At 31.1% G+C, this 15,865-nt stretch overlaps 1 protein-coding gene across 3 annotated transcripts in view; it reads right to left on the reverse strand.

Annotated features, from left to right (window-relative positions):
• The window catches only part of LOC118184708 (uncharacterized), a 76,851-nt gene extending 61,273 nt beyond the window's left edge, over nt 1-15,578 (reverse strand). For 2 of the 3 annotated variants that reach the window (XM_085813953.1, XM_035354421.2), the window contains exons 1-4: nt 15,435-15,578; nt 14,745-14,851; nt 9,162-9,343; nt 2,804-3,064 (exon numbers count right to left, since the gene is read on the reverse strand). In XM_085813953.1, coding sequence (XP_085670079.1) covers nt 2,804-3,064; nt 9,162-9,343; nt 14,745-14,850 — 549 coding nt within the window. In that variant the 5' untranslated portion in view covers nt 14,851; nt 15,435-15,578. Of the gene's footprint in view, nt 1-2,803; nt 3,065-9,161; nt 9,344-14,744; nt 14,852-15,420 lie in introns of all 3 variants that reach the window. The other variant, XM_035354422.2, reaches the window with a different exon arrangement.
• Between the last annotated feature and the right edge of the window lie 287 nt (nt 15,579-15,865).

The following is a 15,865-nucleotide window of genomic DNA, read 5'->3' on the forward strand; positions in this document are numbered from 1 at the left end:
AAGGCTTTTTTTGGCAGACATTCTGCAGCTAAACGGAAGAAAGAAATCTATTTTAATAAATTGAGGTATTTTATATTTATTTCGCAGCATAGATAAGGAAAAAATATGTGCATTAAATTTCGTGATGGTATGTCATCATACTGCTATAATTAATTTCTGGATTATGCCAGAGAAAATTTCCTGAAATTTGGAAATATTATTTACTAATAATAAATAAATTTAGAGGGAAGAAGCAACATTAAATTATATGAATAACATAAAAATAATTACTTAAAAATTGAATTAGAATAATCAACGATATTTTAGCGAATATAGTTATATTACATGGTTAGCCTAGATGACTGATTACTATTTTTTTATTTTACTGCAAAATGGCAAGGTATTTATTAAAAAAAAAAAAAAAAAAAAAAAAAAAAAAAAGGTTTAAAAAGATTTTGCGGTAAAATTCTAGTATACGGTAAGGTTTTGGCACGATTTTGAAAATTGTCGCCAAGACCAAAATGACCCGTTTACTGCGCATCATGATGTCGCCAAATCTCATTATTATTCTAACCAAAGAACGTTTATGTAAAGAAGAAAAGTTCCATACAAGTAAAATTCTATACGCCGTTAGAATGCGGAGGAAAAATTTGCCAAGGGATTTGGCAACGGAACCTGGCGGCCAGAATTTCCCTCTCCGCGATGTGTACAGGAAATTGAGAAACACGTGTTAAGAAGAAACGCTCTTTGACTTAATTGCTGTTATACACTGAAGTGCCATATATGCATGTACATTAACCTAAAATATATTAGAAGTTACATAGGAGCACAGAAATGCAGAAACATGGATACTCTTAGTTTGTGACTTGAGCAGACCAAGTCTACGAATCTTATCATGGCAAAGAGTGCAAGTTTGACTGTCATTGTCATGTGCCTTGAGCACCATAGAGGTGGCAGTATGGGTATGCCCAGCTCCATCCCAATTTTGATGGAAAGTACCACGAGGGATGGGCCGAGGATATCGCTTCCCCTACTACCAAACTACTCAAGAAGTTCACCATGTATTTTATGCACACATGCTGCACAGACACTGTACATAAACATCACACTTTCTTTGGCATTCTAATGGAAGCCCAATGATACAACAACCATGAGCTCTAATCACTGTATCAATCAGGTTGGCACAGTTTTCTGCTGAAACTGGAGTCCAAGGTTTCATGAAGTTTTCTACACCAAAATCTTTTTTTATCACCTTTGAACAGTTAGAAATGTGACTGGTTGAAATTGACTATTTGTTACCAGTCATCAAATGTCTGATGTCAAAATTGCTGAGCTAGGTAAGCTGTAATATATAGCTCTGTGGTGTGCATTATCAAGGGTACTACAGTTGAGTATTGGTTTTTAAAGCCTGTATAACGAAAGGTACATTCTGCAATTCTCTTACTGATGTTTGATGAGGTTCCAACACTGAATTCTAATATCGCTTAAGGTAATTTTGAACCTTTATCAAGTGAAATGATCTTTGCCAGCTAATGTTCAGATCATTCAGAGTCTTTTTTACAGTTATATCATAGTTATAAGCTCAAAGCCTAGCTAAAATTTTTGCTGTCATGAAATATATGTGAAAATCCAAATTTTGATATTACATCTGCAGTACTATGACTAATTTCATGAGCTCCATTTATTAGACTGTACTAAAAATCATTAAAACTGTGAATATTTTTGCATTAATCAGGCAAGAAATAGCTCTTGAAGCTAACACAGATGTCTGTCCTTTTTCATAAGTATAGTGGAGTAACAAGTGACATGCAAAAGCAGTGTTATAATAGATATTCCATATAAGTTCACATTTGTACTTTTTTTGGGGCTTTCCAGAGTGTATATTAAATTACAGCTAATTAAAACAGTAACTAGGATTGAAACTAATATTAATCAAAATAAATGAAAATAAGATTATAATCTGAAATAAACATGTTACACATCACACTTACTTCATACCAAAGTGCATAATAGACAGCATTTAAAACATCTTTCATAAATTACAGTAATGGTGCAATTTTTTATTAAAAATTACTTGATATATTATAAATCTCATGAATCAGATATATAATAAATTACATCAATTACAAATATCATTAGGGAGAAAAAATGGATAAATTATCAAGAAGAATAATATTATAAGTATAAATAATATAATGTTTGAAATTATATTTTAAATTACATACAGTTTTATATTATATTACAAAATTATATATTATTATAAATTACATAGTTAAATTATACATTGTTGAATAATAAAGTTTAGATTATATTTGTTTTTAAATCGTTGAGTTCATTATTTAATTATTTTAATTTTAAGCAATTCATTATTTTAATTTGAAGGACTAATTTAAGATCTTATGCAATATTAAATGGTGATACTTATGAGAAATAACCCAGATTTCACAGATAATAATTTCATGTCTTGTAGATCAGCAACAGATGCTAGGCCGCATGGATAATAAATGCTCTTGCATGATAATGCAGTAAAATGGAGAATAAGCTAAAAATATTTTTAATATAAAAATTTTAAAGCATATCATAAAAATATGTGGCATTTTAAAGTTCAGGTTTATATATCATTAATGTGGTATGGAAGCCTGAATAACCACAGTTTTTTAGGCTGTGCCTATATTATTTCACTTGTAGCAAATAAATCTAACGAACACATTAAAAATACTTTTGGAATATGTCAAATTAAGAAAAATGATTAATTAATGAGAATGGTTCATTAAAGTACTGTAATTAATACATAAAAAAACTTCACTAATTTGTTCATACTTACAAATATATCTGCTTGAGGAGTACCTAAAATTAAAAACTTAAATTTTGTAAGATGATCTGTGAAATCCTTATTTGCTGCCTTAAATTTAGAAAGTCCATCATTCATAAACCACAAATCAATACAGTTATTTTGTTTCAAAAAGTTTTTCAGCTGCAAAACATTCTTATCAAAAGAATTCTCATCCACCTCTCTAAAATGTTCTAGATACTTATTATGAAATTGAATTACATCTTCATCTGTTACTTCATATTCTAAATTATCCTAAAAATATTAAAATAAGTGAAAATGTTTAATATATCAATTTAATTAGGTTATTAATGAAAGCAAATTACATATGAAGGATTATCAGCTAAACATAGAATATCAAAATAATACCCAATAATCAATACTATAAAAATAATACTCAACATAGAGTATAATAAATTGAGATAAGTTTTGATAAAAATAAATAACACTATCTTAAAAGTGTTTCTGCTATAGCTACCAAGCTCAAAATGTGAAAAATGGTAGGTTTCCATGTTGTATGGTGATGTGACTTGACTCAATATACAAATCAGGTTTAATTTGGGATTTTAATTTAATTATAAATAATTTCAGCATAAAATAAATAATTTTTTTATTCTAATATTTATAGTTTGGCTAACTACATTCAGTTCTATAATTTTCTTAATATTTTTTAAAAATGAAAACCCCAAAAGGAGAAAAAAAATTTTATTTATCAAAGTCATTTTAAACATGATGAAAATAAGTTTAATCATTAAATGGTGCAAAATGCAAAAAATAGACTTTGCAATGTACCTTTTAAACAAGATTTTAAAAATTGCTAACCTATCGCAGATTACTTATAAAATTAAATATAAATATTTACCTATTAAATCAGTTAAGCCTTCCAAAATGTTCTACAAATATACTACTAACATAATACACTATACATAACATACTAATCTGTATAAATATACTACTGGACATAAAAAAAAAAAAAAAAAAAAAAAAAAAAAAAAAAAAAACTGCTACACCATGAAACAAATATCAGATTTGCATAAAAGGTATTGCATGCTGGGATATGCAAATCATCAGCATTCTAGCCAACGTGCACAAAGCAGGTATGAGTAATGCCAGCTACATTGTGCATAAATTGGTCATTACATTTCTGACATGTTACGGCCAGTGGCTGTGACTTATCTCACATGGCTGACAGTAATATTAGAACAAGCCCACGGATTTCATCGTGGCAAGGAGTGCAAGACGGCATCTGTCATTGACAAAAGCCTTGAGCGCCATTTATATGACAGTATGAATTTGCTTCCTTGCACCCCCAATTTTGATGCAGAGCACCTCGGTGGTGACAGTTCCAAGGGTCTGCCCCTCATATCACCAACCTCTTGGCTCACCGCATATTTAGAGTGCTCCCAAGCTGCACAGACATTTAGTGACATCCCGGAGAAGGTATTTAAAAACATTCATGCCTTTTCCGGGATTTGAATGCGGGCCTTCGGTACGGCAGTCAGCATCACTAACCACTATCCTGGTTGGGCAGCTTCTCTGGTATGTTAAAGCCACATGGGATGAAGTACACATATCTGTCATCTATGTTCATTTGACTCAATGTCTAGCTGATTATAGTTGTTGTTACTGCCAGAGATGGTAGCTCTGTGTACTGAATTCTGCATGCTGTGTACTCTAAACCACTTTCAAATTTAATCATATCTTCCTCCTATTATACTGCAAATGTACAATAAGGCTCTAAAATTTGCTTTTCATCTTAGTATAGCAATTTTAATGGCCAGCAGTATATTGAAAAAGTCTGGATCAAAATAAAACTTAACCAGAAAAATTATGCTGAAAAATAAATTGGAGGAAAAACTGAATTTCTGCAGTTTATGTGTCATTTAGAAATGGCAATATCATTGCCTGCCCCTTTTTCCTTTTTTTAAAGAATTTTTTATCAAAATTTATTTCATAATTTTTTTATTGAAAAATTCTTCAACAGTTCTTTCAGTACAAAGTCTGAAATATATGATCTATATTCAGATAAATTAACATGTTGATTGCCATGGCACTTTTCAGATTCTGGTCCGAGAAGCCAAATCGATTTGATCATATTATATTTTTCAAAATACTAATTATGATTCGTAACAATCATTAAAAAGTTAACAAGATTTTTTTTTATAGAAAAAAGGGTCCTACGAATTATCTCGTAGTTGGCTTTTGTTACACAAAGCTCTTCACAGAAGCCCACTATGAGTTGATTTTTACAGATATGCTTCGACTTGTCGCCTCGGTACAGCTAAAACAAGCACTGAGCGAGTAAGTGACTTGCAGCAACACAAAAGTGGAAAGTCAAGAAACTATGAGATAACTTGTATTGGGCGTCCTGAAGAAGAGTGCTAATACGAGTTCTCTCATGTTGGGTGGTCAATGTGTTAGAAACCAGAAAATTCGGAAATTTACCAGAAGAACAGAAGATAGGAGAAAAATTAAGAGATCCCTCTCCACAAATGCTTCCTGATGTCTGAAAGTATTCATAGAAACTTGCACGCATTTATTTTTACACGTGAGATCTTGGCTTTTAAGAATAAGTCATTTTTCAAGATTTGAGAAAATTCAGGTTTCTTTCTATTTTTCCTTTCTTTTTAAAATTTCACTTTTGCTCAGGTAATCCTCAAATCCCTTAACATGCCAACCAACTACAGCAAAGCAGAACGGAAAAAAATATAGAAATGATGTTTTTCTCACATAATTTTATTACACTTTTGCCAGTTATTTATAATGCCCTTTATGCTCATGTACTTGATGCTTATTGTTCCACTATTCCAAGAAAAATAAAAACTTGAATAATTTATCCTGGAATATAAAAGATAAACAAACACATATTAAAAATTGCATACATTGAGAATTATTACGTGAACAAGATTTTAAAAATGCTTATTCACTTGAAATAATACATATTTTATTCTTCTTCTGTTAAGGTATCTAGCGGTGCCAAATATCACAATTTTTTTAAAATTCCATTTATTAATAGATATAAACAAACTTTGTTTCCTGATGTCTGAAATGATACATCTAAATTACTATGCAAAACATGTCTAAATATATGGCATATATTCAAAATGGTTAGTAAACTTGAAAGGCTGTTGTTGTTGTTGCTAATGCTCACTTGTTTGACCTATAGTCAGCCCAAGCCCACGAAATTCCTCGTGGCAAGGAGCACAAGTTTATGCCTGTCGTTGAAAACAGCCTTGAGCACTTTACAGATAAGAGTGTGATTTAGCTGAGTTCCATTCCCATGCAGAGCACCCTGGGAGACAGTTCTGAGGGTCACCCACCCCTCTTGCCCTACCACCAACCTCTCAAAAGGACTTTTGGCTTGCCGCATATTTACAGTGCTCCCATGCCGCATAGACACTATTTTACATTTGCAAACATCAGTGCCTTCTCCGGGATTCAAACACAGGCCCTTTAGCACGGCAGTTAGCGACGCTAACCACTATACCAGTTAAGCAGCTTCAAAGGCTGTTTAAAACCTATATGTTTGGTTTAAATTAATTTTGATTATTTATACTTAAAAAAATCACCTTCATTTCCCTTTAAAATTTTCTTTTGCTGTTACTGCGTAGGATAAATTTGTTTCAAAAAGGATCATTATCAGAGCTAAGTTAATTTAATATACATGCAAAACAGTAAGTTTAAGCAGTGTGCAGAAAGACAGGATTGATCATTGAAATTTAGTTAGTAACAGGAGTGGGAAGATAGAATCAAGAATTCTTTATTTCATAATTATACCTTTTGGGGGACTAAATACAACACTATGATACCATAAACCATATGATACCATAATTTCTGAGAGAAACTTCATTAACAATTTATTGGAATTAAGAGAGAAAAGAAACATGTCTAAATGAAACAAATAATTATGCAAAGGCACAGATTTTATCAAGATCTGATTTCGAGGGCAATCGGGTACAGGTCCCTCTTCATAAGGAACAAAGAAATTATGCAACGAAGGGAAGAGCCTCAGACAGGGTAATATAATTTTAAAAGCATTAGGGAGGAATGGATTGCAATTAAAGTCATTAACTAAACAAGATAATTTTTTGTGAATATGAGCTTCAAGGAATCCATTTCATGAAACAAAGAAGCATTTTGGATAATTTTTGCAGACTCAAAGTCAAAACTGTGTTCTAATTTCCAACTATGATTAGCTATTGAAGATTTGCTTAGTTCTTCTTTTTAAACACGATTCATATTCCATGATGACAAACCTTAACCTTTTTTTAGTTTGGGCGATCCAAATGTCTCCCATGGTCATTGATAGTCTTTAAAACATTTTCATCTTGCCACTAAACAAAACATTCCGATGTTAGAAATAACATTTATAACCTTGTCATTCTTCCATGTCTTCTTCTGTCAATAACAAAATTGCTCAGATTTTCCAGACGTTCAGTTTTCCAGACATTTTCTCACCTATCAACGAAATCCATAATTTAATTCTTAAAGATTCCATTTCTGACTTTAATTCTTGGGGAATTTGCAGCATATATTGTCTCTGTGGTTTGAGACATATCAGCTAAACTAAAAGAGCATTAAAGTTTTGTATTAAGAAGCACAAATCTTATGTCTGAATAGAAGAAATAAACAAATCTTCGACAGTTAACCAAAAATTATCCAAAATGGTTCTTTGTTTCATGAAATGGATTCCTTGAAAAAAAATATTAAAAAAAAAATTATCTTGTTTAGTTAATGACTTTAATTGCAATTCATTCCTCCCTAATGCTTTTAAAATTACATTACCCTGTCTGTGGCTCTTCCCTTCGTTGCATAATTTCTTTGTTCCTGATGATGAGGGACCTGTACCCGATTGCCCTTGAAATCAGATCTTGATAAAATCTGTGCCTTTGTCGAAGTTGGAAGTTAAATCACAATTTTTACTGTGCATCTGCAAAAGCTACCCAAAAAGCTTCTTCAGTTGGGAAAATGGATTTCTTAGAAGCTTGTATTCATGAAAATTCATCTTTTTCATCCACGAAATCTTATTTCCAATTCAGTCCTCCCTAATGACTTTAAAATTTGATTAACTAAATTTCACCCATTATTACTAGTTCTGTGAACAGATAGTGCTACCTTTTTGTTTGCTTTACATTGCTTTGGGTATAAATATGGCCTTCATTGCACAATTTCTTTGCTCCTGATGAAGAGGGGCCTATACCTTTTCACCCTTAAGATCGACACAGTCTTAGTTAAAATCTATGCCGAACATAAGGTTGTTGCTTTGCTTAAACTGTTAATTTATTGGAATATTTGTTTAAACAACTGCAGTCAAAAGTCGTTAATCCGGACTCGTCGGGACTTTGGCGATTCCGGATTATCAATTTTTCCGGATTATAGATCATCAGTTTAAATCTGGTAAAATGGCATGCAGAAATTATAAAATTAAAAATATGAAACCATAATTTACGAAATAAAGAACAATTATGATCTAAAGGGTATCAAAATTTGCAAAAAAAAAAGCTTAATATTTATTTGTTTACTTTATTAAACATTTCTTTCATTGTAAGTTGTTTAAGTTGCTTCGTTTTTTATGTGGTAATACATTCTCTTTAATTCTATACACAGACATAATTTCTTGTTCAGTTACAAAGTTCTGCTGTTCAAGTCCTATAATTGCTGTGTCGAGAATACCGACTAATTTGTCAATCGAAATTTTTTCGTTTTCAATAACCTCTGTCACTTTCTTCGCTATCGGAAGCGAATTATAATGTTCCACTTTTTGTTTAATGGACTGCGAAAGATACTTTCGCTTTGTATATCCTTTACATGTTAGTAAATATATATCGGAAATTCTATTTGACATAATCGAAAGTTCAAGCTTACTTTTATAAAATTGCTCTAACAGTCTGCAAAAAAATAATAATCTGGATCCAATTTGAAGATTAAGGAACAACGCAATCTGCAACATTAACTGAAATAGATAATTAGATAATTTTAGTTTAGCTTATCCCGTCCGTTATACATTAAACACACATTCGTAAACGTATTTTGCGCACGCGCAAATTCGCAGTGGTAAAGGTCTTACGCGCATGCGTCAACACGACGCATGCGCAGAAAGTTTGTAGCTTTGAGGTCCGGATTATAGATCATTCCAGATTATAGGTGTCCGAATTAACGACTTTTGACTGTATAAAAGAAAATTTGCAATTTAGTCCTCTGTCTTATTCAGAGATACATGTTGGAATTTTAATTATTACACAAGAGTTTCTCTTTTACTTGTTCACTAGCTTTATAAAAACTGCCAAAATAACCATAACAAAACATTAACTAAATTGCAACTAGAAATTAATCAAGTAGTAAATTAACTTACATTTGCTGCTTTCAGTTGTCCAAGGCATAATTCTAAGGCTAGTGACAGATCTTTAGAGTTCAAGAATGTAAGTCGTTCTTTTTCAAAAATATTAAACTTCTGAGCCATATTTAATGCATAATGTGTTAATGGAAGGCTCTCATCAAATCCCTTAACATCTATGCAATGCAATAAAATAATACCTAAAAATGCAATCATTAAAAATTAATAAATTGTAACTTATTACATAATAGGATAAGTACTGTATACAATAGAAATATATAAAATTTCCTGTATAATAAACTACAATACTTCAAACCTGAAAAAATAAATGTAGACTATTTAATATAAAGAAACAAACTTGTTTTTTTGAATTTACCTTTGAGTTATATAATATATAAACTCACATATGTGAGTTTCAGTTGCATGATTTAGTTACGTGGACTTTTTTCAGTAAAATCTCAGAATGTTTAAAAAATCAGCAGATAAATGATGTAGTCTATTGATGTTAAAAGAAAACTTAAACTAACTGTACAATTATCAAATAAAATGTGTTATTTATGTTTATTTTATTATTTATTACCATAAACACAAATCTGTTACAAAAACTTGACATTCCGATGTTAGAAATAAAATAGCATACAGATACGTACTTGCAGACTTCACATTGTGCCATTGGCAAAGTATGAAATCTCAAATAATGATAAGATACCGCCGCCCAAAAAAAATTAACTTAAAACATGTTTCAGTAGTGGAATTTTTGCACAGAAATTTTCTGATGAGAGTATTATGGTAATAAAAAGGTTATGAGCATTTACTAAAATCCACCAAATGAGGCAGGTTATTTCTTCCTAAATAACTCCAACAAAAGCATTACACTAAATGTGTGATCTTCAGGAGATCTGTTAGTTTTGATCCTGTTTAATAAATTTACTGCAAGATCTAAGTAGCACCAATCTTACAAAACACAATTCACGTACAAAGAACATGGTTGGCACTGGTTCCAAGAAATACAAAATTCATACCATTTAAAAAAAAGGTACACTGTTTGATATGTAGTATATTTTTACTATATACTGGAGCTCATATCAGCACTATTGAAGGTATGTGAGGTGTAATAAAAAGGGATTTTTGAAAGAAATGCCACCGACAGTCTGGATGATATTTTTGATTTTTACTTTCGTAAATTTATGTGTCGACGGCAGTATACAGATTCTAGTTCAGATAATTTTAAACAGTTTTTGAATGCTGTTAAGGAATTCTGTGTGCCACACACGGAGGACACAGAAATTTCTAAATAAGTAAGTCAATACTTCCTTTTTGTACTGCACGGATTAGATAACACATATTTCCATTTTCATGTTATTTTCTTGTTTTATTTTGATTTAAAAAGCAGTTTATTGAGATTATAATTTTTTATGATTTAATTATGTTTTATTGCATTATGTTTTGGATGCTATTTTAATTGGGAAGGCATTGCACATAAACAAGAATGGTGCCAAAAAATTCGCCAATGGGTACCCTGAAATATATTTTCCCAATCAATCTATTAAGGAAACACTATGTGATCTGCACACTGATAGAAGAAAAGCCAGCACTATAGCAATTAAAAAAAAAAAAAAAAAAAAAAAAAAAAAAAAAAACAATTGAAAGCATTTTCAAAGAACAGAAAAAATAAACTATTTATTTTCTCATACAACAACCAAACTCGGAACATATTGACCATGTTTCTTTCTCTACAGGCCTTGCTAAAGTCGTAGCTTCTACCATAATTTCTCATTTGACTACATGCGAGATTTCTCTTGAAGAACTTGACGTGATAAGGAGCAACAGAAGTGTAATTAATACTGGTTTGAAAAATGGTGTTATCCACCAGATTGAATTGCAGTTTGGGAGACCACTGAAGTGGGCTATAGGTCTTCTATACTTCAATGAACTGCAGTTTTGTAACCTATTTCATCACTTGGATGATGTTACCATAGGGCCCAAATCTTTCAGTGGTCCGATCAGAAAAAATCTTGCTTATTGTGGAAAACTTCCACTGGTTTGCTTTGAATGTGTTCTCTATTCTTCAAGTTGACAGAAAATTGTTGAGCGAGGATTAATTACACTTACTTGAAATTTTTACTGGCATAAAGTCGGATACAATTTTACAAGATTTAATAGTTCACGATCCTGGTCCGCTTTTACATTCCAGCTGATAGCAAATCAAGTTCTCATACTCTAAAAGTGAGCTTAGTAGAATATACTGATGAAATTAGGCAGCTGATGCATTTTATTTCAAAATACAGTCAAAAGTCTTTAATCCAGACTCGTCAGGACTTCGGCGATTCCGGATTATCGGTTTTCCAGATTATAGATCATCAGTTTAAATCTGGTAAGATGGCATGCAGAAATTATGAAATTAAAAATATAAAACCATAATTTATGAAATAAAGAGCAATTATGATCTAAAAGGTTACAAAATTAAAAAAAAAAAAAAAAAAAAAAAAAAAAAAAAAAAAAAAAAAAAAGCTTAATATTTATTTGTTTACTTTAATAAACATTTCTTTCAACACGTGCATGCATAAAGCATACATTACGCATAGTCGAAATTATAAAATTGCAACCAGAAAACTATTTGATGAGTATTCGTGATATTTATAACAATGAAGAATTTTATTTAAATCATATGAAAAAGAGTACATCGAGATGAAATACTACATTTAGTAAGGAATTATAAGCCGAATAAAATAAAAACATCTGCCCTGAAATAAGGATAGTGCTGACAGATGAACTTCCAGTTCATTGCGCGCCGCGACGCCCCCCCCCCCCCCCCGCAGAGCAGCGTGAAATTGATAAACAGATTTCGGAATGGTTAGAGAAACAAAGCATATGCCTTTATCCAATTTTTGCAGCAATTCCACTTTTTGTTTGATGGACATCGAAACATGCTTCGCTTTGTAGATCCTTTGGCAGCTCCAGAATTGGAAATTCTTTTTGACATAATCGAAAGTTCAAGCTTACTTTTATAAAATTGCTCTAACAGTCTGCAAAAAATAATAAGCCAGATCTAATTAGAAGATTAAGGAACAATGCAATCTGCAGCATTAACTGAAACAGATAATTAGATAATTTTAGCTTAGCTTATACCATCCATTATACATTAAACGTGCATGCGTATATGTATTATGCGCATGTGTAAAGGTATTATGCGCATGTGTTTACGCATGCGCAGAAAGTTTGTAGCTCTAAGGTCCGGATTAAAGACTTTTGACTGTATTAGATGCTCTTCTGGTTCAAAATTGAAACCAGCAAAAATTTCACAGATGATCTAGACACTTTCTGAAGGCATCAGAACATCACAATATCTAACTCAAAATTTACAGCAAATCATCAACCCAGTAATTCAGTGGAATGCTTTCTTTGCTGATCTGAAAATTTGATCTTTGCAATTAATGTACATGAAAGATGACATACCAGAGAACTAAGGCTGTGCTGATTGTTGAAAGCTCAATCACTTTCCAAGGGAAGGCTATTTGAAGCTTCATTACATCAAAACTCACTCAAAGCAATGGACTATGTCAACATGAATTGGTAGCATAATTGCAATACCTCTCCTCATCTACTATTAAGGAGCACTACAAATAAAGACTGGTACATCACTGTAACTGGATATTCAAAGCATGATAAAGAAATGGTAATTTTTCTGTATCACTTTGCTAAAATGATGATATGCCAATCTCAATTAAATTTAGAAAAGTACTGAAAATTCTAAGAAAAATTCTTTAACTCAGAAATACTGATTTAAAAAAATAAAAAAAAATTTCATCAAGTATACAATTATAAAAAATTTTAAAAAATTTTTTTATAAAAATATTTGGTACTTTTCCGTTTTGCCGGCGCAAGCGATAAAGTCGCCAATAATGGTACAACCGATGCCAAACGGAATATTCTCGCTGGTAACCTTTTACGCCTCATTTTCAAAACAAGTCGCAGCTTTTTCTTATCAGATTGATTGTTTCTTTCAATACTAGCATATAATTACATAGAATTTTTATCAGATAGTACAGTTTTATGTCTAAGGCCATTTTCGGTAATTAAGTCAATTAGGATGCAATCACAGCACTTACCCGAAGCCGAAAATATAGAAAAGGTAAAGTCAAGGGTTAAATTCATCCATTCTAATGAGAATGCATTAGCAAAGTAAAGCACTGTGGTTTTACATAATTTCTGAGTAAGCTATTCGTACGAAATGAAATATTTCTTGCATTTAACCTTGTGTATCAAATAAAGATTGAACTTGAAATTAATGTAGATAATTACTGAGAGCATTATATTTTTGTAGAGTAGTTTGCTTGAGATGAGATCGCTTGGGGTCACGTGATATGAACTGGCGAATCAGGATGTTGAACCATGAAAGCATAGCAAATTCTTAAATTAATGTCTTTTTACAAATTTATTGTCTTTATTTATTGGCTTTTTATAAAATTTTAAGCGATATTAAAATGTTTATGCCTTCAAAATAAAAAATTCTTGGAACTAAAATTTTTTAAATATTTTTTATGTGTATACTATATGTTGTCGCCAATAAAGTCTGCTTGGCGAGATTTGCGCCTGCGAAACGGAAAAGTACCAAATATTTTATAACAAATTTTATAACTTTATAAAATATAATTTTATAAAGTTATAAAAAATTTTATAAATGAATTTCAAAATTACATAACTATTTCAATTTTAGCATTAATTTTGAATTATTACTTAAGGCTTAATTACTGAATTAGAAGTTAATTATTATTCCCCTTGAAAAATTTAAAACTGATAGAAAGATTTGCAATACATAAATCACCATCTCTTAAATTCAGCCACTTAATAAAAAGAAATATGTTCAGAAAGGAAGTGATTTTAATAATTGGTGCATGCCAAATTTACCTAATCCAGTTTTGAAGATAATTATGTGAATAATGAGAACAAAGATAACAGAAAAACACGTTATTGAAATATCTGTATATATTTATTCACAATAAAAGAATTAAATATACCTTTTGATATATATATATGAAAACGTAGCTCCTGACTCTATATGCCTTGTATACAACCTTAAGGGAGATGTGCACTTGCCACAACTCTGCATACGCTCTGTCCATGCTCATATTTTGATTTGGAAGCACTACTGGGTGGCAAGGTACACTCTGAGTTTATAGATAAACTGATGTCAATTTTCTCGTCTTTGTTTGGTATTTTATTTGATGTTCGGTTATTTTGTAACATGCCATTAGAAGAAATTAATACATAGGGGAAAGTGCAGAATCGCCCACTGCTTGGCACTTTTAAGAATTGCACTAACTCAGTATCCATGTGTACATCGACCTATTTTCACTTAAAAAAGCATCCCATAATTGCACAAAAATGGCATTGTGCACTCCCTTGACTTTATGCATTTACACATCGACCTATTTTCACCTAAAAACCCAAAGAAAATTGACAAAAAATCCCATTCTTCTTACTCTTGCAAAAAGTGACAAACAAATGTCAAATAAAGAAGTGGGCGATTCTGCTCTCTAGCTGAATATATATATGAAAACTATGTATAAAAAATATCTAAATAAATTGATTCAGACTTACCTCTATCTTCATGCTCATCATTTTTAATAAAATTTACTACATCCTCTTTCCATCTGCACTCAGGGTCTTTCCACAGCCAAACATTCAAATCAATTTTTTCAGGCATACTAAAAATATTTCACTATGCGTTAAGAATGTGAAAAAGGCTATTGATTATGTTATCTTTTGAAATAAAAGTCATTAACCTGAACAATTTACGTATGCAAAGATTTTTCTCAAATATGGAACATAACAATAAATAAATATAGCATGCCATTAAGATTTTAGTGAAGATAAGTTTTTATATTATGGAAAATTTTAAAAATTATTATAAGGAGGTATTTAACGGAAAAATATGTATTTAGTTTTATCGCAAAACTTATTCTCTATACTTTTCGTAAATAAAAATTTAAAGTTTATGTCAGTAAGATATAATAAATATCTGCATACTTTATGAATGACATTCATCTATGTTTTTTTCTATACAACATTATTGATAAAAATGGGGAAAAGTATCCTTTAACGAGTCGAATTTTATTCGCAATCTAGAAAAGTTTTTCATAAATACTGTTCAACAAACCGTATCAAAAAAAAAAAAAAAAAAATTGGAAGCTATTTTTGCTCACCTAAATAGCTAACAACTTAAACACTATTGTGAGATGTGATACTAAAACTTTTATGAAAGTGAATTACTCACCTACGATTACTTACTTTTAGACAGGCCTTTGTGATCTGTTTAATAAAATTTGTTTACTTTCGAAACAAGAATTAAGGCGCGAAAATTCAACTCTAAAAAAAGTAGTAGTTGTTTTCAAAATAATATATTCGCTTCGTATTCGGAAAACATTTCGGTGGCTAGCAACCATTCGGCCCTTCTAAAAGGTATAGGCAACCATGGAGATTAGAATATTCTAAAAATATGCTAACCTCCATGTAGACGATATTTTATTATGCTGTTATATTTTAGTTCTCTATGTAGGATAATAGCAAGGCCTACAGAAGATAGATCTTGGGATAATTGGAGTGCATCTCCGGGATACTCGGATTCGGAGAGCAATCCGCATCGGAAAGAAACATGCCCGAGGGCGTCAGCAATAAGTGATTCTTAAAAGGTATTAAGATGAGATTTCGAAGATTTTATA

The sequence above is a fragment of the Stegodyphus dumicola genome, chromosome 3 (assembly GCF_044657685.1).
Source record: "Stegodyphus dumicola isolate Sdum_Otavi_A_Nest chromosome 3, ASM4465768v1".
Classification (NCBI taxonomy): Eukaryota; Metazoa; Arthropoda; class Arachnida; order Araneae; family Eresidae; genus Stegodyphus; species Stegodyphus dumicola.